The sequence below is a fragment of the Henckelia pumila genome, unplaced genomic scaffold, assembly GCF_033568475.1.
Source record: "Henckelia pumila isolate YLH828 unplaced genomic scaffold, ASM3356847v2 CTG_461:::fragment_3, whole genome shotgun sequence".
NCBI lineage: Eukaryota > Viridiplantae > Streptophyta > Magnoliopsida > Lamiales > Gesneriaceae > Henckelia > Henckelia pumila.
Window position 1 is genome coordinate 7200164 of NW_027331831.1, and position 8078 is coordinate 7208241.

General features: G+C 36.0%; 2 protein-coding genes across 2 annotated transcripts; one reads left to right on the forward strand and one right to left on the reverse strand.

Annotated features, from left to right (window-relative positions):
- Positions 1 to 1405: 1405 nt before the first annotated feature.
- Positions 1406 to 5136, forward strand: LOC140871548 (endoribonuclease YBEY, chloroplastic-like). The gene is made up of 12 exons (XM_073274099.1): positions 1406 to 1839; positions 2187 to 2438; positions 2510 to 2605; positions 2786 to 2963; positions 3102 to 3170; positions 3303 to 3403; positions 3519 to 3611; positions 3728 to 3799; positions 3873 to 3992; positions 4099 to 4149; positions 4346 to 4534; positions 4725 to 5136. The coding sequence occupies exons 1-12, from the start codon at positions 1435 to 1437 to the stop codon at positions 4890 to 4892; spliced, it is 1794 nt and encodes a 597-aa protein (XP_073130200.1). The 5' UTR covers positions 1406 to 1434; the 3' UTR covers positions 4893 to 5136.
- A 124-nt stretch (positions 5137 to 5260) lies between these two features.
- Positions 5261 to 7982, reverse strand: LOC140871549 (early nodulin-93-like). The gene is made up of 4 exons (XM_073274100.1): positions 7715 to 7982; positions 6605 to 6666; positions 5938 to 6013; positions 5261 to 5539 (listed from the first exon to the last, which is right to left on the reverse strand). The coding sequence occupies exons 1-4, from the start codon at positions 7827 to 7829 to the stop codon at positions 5454 to 5456; spliced, it is 339 nt and encodes a 112-aa protein (XP_073130201.1). The 5' UTR covers positions 7830 to 7982; the 3' UTR covers positions 5261 to 5453.
- Between the last annotated feature and the right edge of the window lie 96 nt (positions 7983 to 8078).

Here is an 8078-nt window from a genome sequence, read left to right on the forward strand (position 1 = left end):
AAATTAATAATTTTAAGCTCCGTGAGAATTTTTGGAAGGCCTACTTTTCGAGATTGGTTATTTATTCGACTTCATGGCACACCATGGTAGCGACTAGCGACTGGGATTGCTTTAAAAAATGTGTCGCTTTTTTTTAAATAAAAATTTCAAAAAAAAAAAAATTTCAACAATTTTCAAATTAAATCCCATCACCCAATTTGATACAACCTCCACGTGCAAGCATTTTTTTTATGTCCAACACAAGCAAGTTTGTTTTGTTAAATTGAATAACGTTTGGTTCAACGCTTTTGGATCTGCTCTTCGGAAAAAAAATATGGGGTTTAGCTAACTGTGAACCCTTTTCATTTTCACATTAACTTGTTAATATTTAAAATGTTATGTTAAAAAAACTCTACTTTGGATTTAAATAAAACGAAAAGTTTTGAGTTTCATTTCCCTCAATATCACTCAACTATTTTGCTAATTAAAACTTTTTAAAGTCTCTATCGTTTGTAATTTATGTACGAAGTTTCATAGTTATTGGAAGCACAAGATACACTAATATCATCGTGGGGTCTTGACAATTTATGCATTCTATCAAAGTGGAGCGTCATAAAAATTGTACCTAATGATCTAAATTTATGAAAATTCATCACATATAATCTTAAGACATGAAGCTTGTTTTTGTAGAAGGTCCACGCCAAATTGTACCTTATGATATAAATTTATGAAAATATCATCGCATATAATCTTAAGACGTGAAGCTTGTTTTATAGAAGGTTTAAGCTAAATAGTCCGAGCTAAGATGTGCATTGATGTAGAGAGGCTTATGCAACTAAAAACTCGTGAAATCAAACATCATGATCGTAAGTAGGAACTTGTAATAGTTTTTTTACTTTGAAACTATGGATATGTCGTTATATGAGACGTCGCACGAGGTATATTTATGGATCACAACTCACAAGCGTGTTAAATAATTTTTCATTTAAAAGAAATTGGGCCCATGCTACACATAAGATGCTAGGAAGAGCTTATAAGTTGTTTTAAGAGTTTATAAGTTGTTAGATTTTATTTTAAAAATAAGTTGTTAAATTGTTTGGATGAACTTAAACATATTGATGTGTTTTGTATTATAATATTTTTTTATTGTCAAAATTATCAAAATGATATAATACTATGAAAATAATGTAAATAGTATATATATATATATATATATATATATATATATATATAATTTTAAATTTATCATAAATGTTAAATATATATTAAAAAATAAAACTATTTTTTAAATATATTAAATATTTATATTTTAATTTTAATTTTCTAAATTTGAGGGGCAATGTTGTCATTTCGATGCGTTCGTCTTGTGGCTTTTCATCCGATGTCCTGGATCATGTCATGTATGCTATAACTTTGTATTCATTCAACAGAAGGGGCCGGACCGGCGACTGCTGAATGTGCACTTGTCTCCCGCCGCTCCTCCGCACTCGCCTCTTCCCCGCCGCTGTCTCCTCAATGGAGGCGCGTCTTCTCTCACGATTCCTGCCCGCCGCCGTTGCTCTCCATTCGAAACTTCCATTTTCGTCTCCTCATATTCGTTTTCACGCTATTGCGGCACACTTGGAGACTGCATCGGTCTTCGGTAGGAACGGAATTGGCCGTGATGATCTCTTGAGCATCTCACGAGGATTCAGGTGGAGAAATGGAAAAACGTCTGTAGCTGCGGCGGCGTCGCGTCGGGAATATCGGAAGGTTCGCAGCAGAAGAGTGAATGCCCCGAAGAAGAAAAAGGACAAGGAGCTTGAGCTCAGTGTTAAAATTTGCCTCGAAGAACAGCTACCCGAGGATCCTGAAACTCTGGTATTTCACATATACTCATTTATGTGCATACGCCATACATATTCATTGTGTCACTATCATTTCTTCATTTTATATCTGTTATAGTACACAATTGAAATTTTTCCCCCAGTGGTATGTGTTTATTGAAGTTTTGTTCTCCATGTGTTTGTTTCCAATTTAGGGGTGTGTGCGTATTTTGAATGCTCGTCTTTGGTCATGGATTTATGTAATCATATTTGCGGTTACGGGGAATTCATACTTCTGAAATGACTGGTTTTTGTACACAATGGCAATTGCAGATGCTCATGGTAATATGTTATTGGTTAATTGATTCATTCTGTTGTCACTCATCTAGATACATATTGCAGGACATAGCTGAAATGTTGCGTCTTAATGTTCCAATGGCCATGAAGTTAGCATTTGAGAGTCTAAGCAATTCAGAATACAACACAAGAGACACTGCGATATCAGATGTTGGAGGTTTTGAGAGCGTTGAGTTATCAGTACTTCTTTGTAATGATGAGTTTATTAAAAAACTTAACAAAGAATGGAGAGATGAAGATCACGCTACCGATGTCCTCTCGATGTCCCAACATATCCCTGAACTTGATCTTCCAATTGTTAGTGGCCTATTCTCTTATGAGATGATAAACCTGTTAGACAAACCTGACAAGCATCAGTTTTTTTGCAGCTAATGTTGGGTGATATTGTAATTTCTGTAGAGACAGCTGCACGGCAAGCAAAGGAGAGAGAGCACGCTCTAATTGATGAAATTCGCATCCTCGTGGTTGGTTAAGTTCACACATTTTTAGTATAGTAACTTATTGGCAACTTGTGAACGAGTAGAAGTCCAAAAGTGTCAATTTGTTTCCCATGTATTAGGATTCGTTATGGTCTGGACTGGCTTGCCTTTATCAGAGTGATATATATATATACACTTCTCCCCGTAACTTTTGTATCCCTTTAGGTTCACGGATTGCTTCATCTTTTGGGATTCGATCATGAATTAAGTGACGAGGCAGAAGAAGAAATGGTGAGAGAGGAGGAACATCTTTTGAAAGGTCTTGGGTGGAAGGGGAAAGGATTAATTCAGAGTGCGGGTGATGCTGGAGCTAATGAGAGTCCTCATTTTGATCATTTAGATGGTAATTTACCTAAGTCCAGTTATACGTTTTGTCCCTTTTCAAATAAACTTTCTTCGCCGAGCACCTTAGTTTGTCATTTAGAGCTACATTTATCTCTCTGATATTCCAGATAAAAATTTGTTTCTGAATTGTCAAAAGACAGGAAGAGAGACGGCAGTCTCCGATTTTATAAACCGAAATTTAGCTATATCTTCTGTGACATGGATGGTAAGATGTTATAGTGATGGCATTGTAATTTATTTTTATTTATATACATCATTTACAAAGGCATATATGTGCTTGAGTCTCAGATGCACTGATGCTAATGTTTGCTGATGCATTTTCAATTGGTAACATAAGGTACACTGCTCAACAGCAAAAGTCAAATTTCCTCAGCAAATGCAGAAGCCTTGAAAGAAGCAACGTCAAGGGGGTTGAAAGTGGTGATAGCTACTGGAAAAGTAAGAGCAAAAAAGTGTAGCTTCTTTCTGGAATATATATGCCATTGAACTTTGGGATAGGATTTCTTTGGCTAATACATATGGTCCTTTTTTTAATCTCTGATGCTGGGAACAGACTCGTCCAGCTGTAATAAATATTCTGAAGATGGTAAATTTAGCTGGAAAATCTGGCATCATCTCAGAGTTTTCTCCTGGGGTTTTTGTACAGGTCTGAATCTTAACATTTTATTTTTTTAAGCGCAGAATGTCTATAACCTCTGATCATCATGCACTGTTAGAGTGCAGCATTGTCCTAATATTTTTATTTATTTTCTCGTGCTGCAGGGGTTGCTAGTTTATGGGAGACAAGGCCGGGAAATATTTAGACGGAATTTGGATCTAGATGTTTGCAGGAAGGTAAATACAAAAATCACCAATTATGCCTAAACCTTGAGACATTGCAAATATCTTCACGTGTCATGTATTGCAGGCACTTCTATACTCCGCGGAACAAGAAATACCTCTTATTTGCTTCAGTGAGGACCGATGCTTGACATTGTTTGAACACCCTTTGGTGGAAACACTTCATACCATATATCACGAGCCAAAGGTATCTGATTTGTTTATTATGCCATCCATGCTACCCTTGTTTATAAGTTTATTAAGGAATGTGCACGGTTTCTTGGAAGTGTGTCTCAAGTAAAAATTTTGGACAGGCAGAGATTATAAATTCAGTTGAACAGCTACTGGAAGGTGTGGAAATACAGGTGTGTTGTACAAAACTTCAGCATATCGGTCGATCAATTCTGGTGTCCCTGATTGTGTACCAATTTATCATAAGCTTACACCTTTTTGTATGGGGTGCAACTTCTTGCTATCTGTCTGTCACATCGGCTTGATTCCTTTTTTTGAATATTTTGGTTGACTAATATATCTCATATTGGCATGATTCTGCGATCACAGAAACTTCTTTTTTTGGACACTGCCGAGGGAGTGTCAACTACTTTGCGGCCATTCTGGGCTGAAGCAACTGGAGATCATGCGTCTGTTGTCCAAGCTGTACCAGACATGCTTGAAATTGTTCCCTCGGGAACATCAAAAGGACGTGGAGTCAGAATGCTGCTCGATCATTTAAATGTGACACCAAACGAGGTATGTCCTCTAGGCATAATGACCATCCATTGCCATGCTATACCACATCGCTGTCAATATAACAAAGCGATAAAGTGGAATATGAGCTGATGTACAGTTGGAGAAAATATAAGCTCTGCTGCCATAAACAACTATGAAAATTCGGCCCTACACGATATTTTAGACCCATTATTATTGTTACCTGTATTAGGTCATGGCTATCGGTGATGGTGAAAATGATATTGAAATGCTCGAGTTGGCTTCTCTTGGCGTTGCTTTGAGTAATGGATCCAAGAAGGCTAAAGACGCTGCAAATGTGATTGGAATCAGCAACGATGAAGATGGAGTGGCTGATGCTATATATCGATATGCATTCTAAGTATTTGTTAATTCAAGTATCAAGGTGCAATGTGAAATATTCACCTTCTCAGGATCCATATTCTTTTACGATTCATAAAGTTTATTCATGGCATTAAAGTTTTGTACGACACAGATTAATCTTTAATGAATACAATTTTGTGATTTTTATTGTCATGGAAATTGCTATTTCTTCTTGGTAAGCAAACAAGGTATTTGGGACCGGATTATATTTTTTAATCTGTAATAATAATAATAATAATAATAATAATAATAATATGAGAAAAAACAACTGCGCAAAGATAAATTTAGGGACGATATATATTTCTTACGAGGAACATTTTGATGTATTTTTTTCAAATTTGAGATGCAAATGAGTTGAAATTAACAGGATCAAAATATATATAGCCTTATTGCATGGAGTAGTCGCACGCCCACTCGTTTAACATTTACTTGTGAAGAAGTAACTTGAAAATTAGAAAAGAATAAACCAAGATACGCATCACTTTATAGAAAATGATACGATTATAAGAAACAAGAATCACAGATATAAAACTGATTAATCCCAAGTCGAAAAGGGAGTTCAAGGGGATGATTTGTAATGAGCATTTCTTCTTGCACATTCCAGGATGGTTTTATCAGCAGTGATGAAATACGCCGCAATGGATGCTGTAATTCGAAACAAACACAAGAAAGGATAAGAATAGGAATCCATGTTTTTTAAATTTGACATCAAACCAAATTTAGTGCACAATATTCAGTGCGATTTCTGAAACATTATTACATCTTATTTTTCAAGAAAACATATCGGCAAACACTTCAAATTTTGTATTTGTAAAGCTCCTTTGCCAAAGCTCCCTTGTGACAGCTTTTAGATTTATATAAATACATCTTCATATTCAAGAAGTTTTTACTGTTAACCGTAGCCAAGTGATTTATAAAACCTATGAGCATCCCGACGTATAAGATGAAAGACAATCAAAGCATTTAACCACAAAACATGGAAATATTTCTGCCATAGCCGCACAAAGTGAAAAACTCAATAACATAATTCAAATTCAGCATACCTGCGGATACAATAAGTGCCTGACCAGTATAATTGAGATTCGCCTTTGCCCAAGGAATTGTCCGAGCAGCTATCAACTGAAACATTTGTCAGGGGAATTTGATATGAATGCACTTGAGAATGAAATTTAACATTATATTCTCACAAATGTCAGTTGCAGAAATCACTCAAGCCTTTTCCTCTACCCAATACAAGTCATCACAAGCATGGATGATCAAAATTCTATCAAATGGAGACGAAACTGAAAAGTTCGATACGTGGTGAAACTTTGAAATTTTACGAACTAATTTTTATGACCTAAATTGACATTTGAAATAATAGAATATCACGTTATCAAACGTTGCAAAAGAAACTCCAGCAAACTAATTTATACAATAAGAACATAGTAGCAGATTTATCGACAAATTGACGATGGGAGATCAGGTTTGTGTACGAGGTTGCAGTTTTCATTGGCACTTCAGATCGTGAGTGTGTTTTCATTCATGCTCTAAATAATCTTATGTATCGATCACACAATATAATCAACATCATAGTTAACATCCACAAGCAAAATCTATGTCGATGGGGGCCTTGCTACATTTTGATGATCCAACTTTCATTTTAACAAAAACAAAAACTACAAGAAACCAAGAAGGTAAACTTCCAAGTGAAAAGAGAAATTTGCATACAGTAGGTACAGCACTGGCAACACATGCAATTGCAGCAGCTTTGGCTCCTGCTCGCACTCCTTCTGCAGATTTAAAAATATATTTAACACATGCGATAGGAAACAGAAGTTAGCATCAACCACGTCCATAACTAAATTCAAATATGGAATATTCTCTATTCAGTGATTAATTTTTAATAGTTTTTAGCCATGGAGAATTCACAAATGCATAACATTCAAACAGGTATGTGGATGGACTCAAGAAATTCAAGAAAATTCACCCCAAAAAACTAGTAAAACCCAAAACTCAACAAAGGATGAAGTGCAACAGCAGGGAGAGCTGGACTTAGCTGAATTATTTTTGCATCTAAGATTCATGTTTATTTCTGTTCTCGAATGTTTGTAGATTTGTTGTTGTTGAAAAGGTACTTTCTTTGGGTATGTCTGCTCTTAACATATTTCATACTATTTGGTAAAGCACAGGGTATTTGGTTGTATACAGAAAATTATGGAAGGCAAAATTTCATTTTTAGTTAGTTCACCAAGAGAGCGAAGAGATATACAGAGAACATTTATCTAACGATCCCTTTTATTTTGTAATCCTATACATGGAAAAGTCAGAGAGTTACATACAAGAGATGGGATAACATTCTACCCTCCCTCTTTCGCTCCCAAAGTAGGACAGTGCTCTAATAGTTTTTCCCATGTCCTGTTTCAATGAGAACAGCAGTGTTTCTCAACAACAAAGTCACCCTGTTTCGATGAGAACATCAATGTTGGTCAATTTTAGTCTACAGTCCCAAGCAAAGAAGCTGAATACAAAAGGTTAGCTTTCTAGACACTAGAGAAGATAATCTATCGACCTCCATTAACCCCACATCGATCACAACCTGCAAAATCCTAAAGCCTCTTCTCGCCCCCATCTTCCAACCACAATCAAGAGGAGCGCAAGTAGCAGAAAATAAAGACACAAAAATGAATCCCTTTTGCACTTTGATCAACCAAAGAAAAATGGACGCAGAATAAGTCACTAAAAAACATGTTCTCCTGTATACTAAAAAAACCCATAACTTCCCACAAAAACTTGCAAATAAAAGGGGAAATCCGAAAATCAAGAAATAGTTTTTGGAACCTTGCGTGCACTGCCTTGTACGTAATGCTTTGTCATCTTCGACGGGCGATGCGATGATTAACGACTTCCTCCTGCTATCCGCAAAGAAATCCCTCATTTCAGATGGTATCCCCATGCTTTGTTTCAATCAACAGATGCAATCGTGAAGTCTTTGGTGGAAGCAAAATTAAATGGAGAAGCGGAATTGGACTTGGGAATTGAGTTGAAAGCCAAAGAAAATTGAAATACGGTGCAGTGGCAGCAGACAGGAGAACATTTGAGCAGCACGTGCCCCATGGAACGAACTTAATTATTTGCCTAATTTCTTCTTCTTTCTTTTCTCTCTTTTTTTTAAAGCATTATTTACCTTTTTTTTAAGCCATAA

Coding starts and splice junctions, on each gene's coding strand:
- LOC140871549 (XM_073274100.1), bottom strand. CDS start 7,829: ATGGGGATACCATCTGAAATGAGGGATTTCTTTGCGGATAGCAGGAGG. Junction 6,667..7,714: donor TACAAGGCAGTGCACGCAAG/GTTCCAAAAACT, acceptor TTAAATCTGCAG/AAGGAGTGCGAGCAGGAGCC. Junction 5,540..5,937: donor GGCACTTATTGTATCCGCAG/GTATGCTGAATT, acceptor TTCGAATTACAG/CATCCATTGCGGCGTATTTC.
- LOC140871548 (XM_073274099.1), top strand. CDS start 1,435: ATGTGCACTTGTCTCCCGCCGCTCCTCCGCACTCGCCTCTTCCCCGCC. Junction 2,439..2,509: donor CTGAACTTGATCTTCCAATT/GTTAGTGGCCTA, acceptor GTTTTTTTGCAG/CTAATGTTGGGTGATATTGT. Junction 3,993..4,098: donor CCATATATCACGAGCCAAAG/GTATCTGATTTG, acceptor AATTTTGGACAG/GCAGAGATTATAAATTCAGT.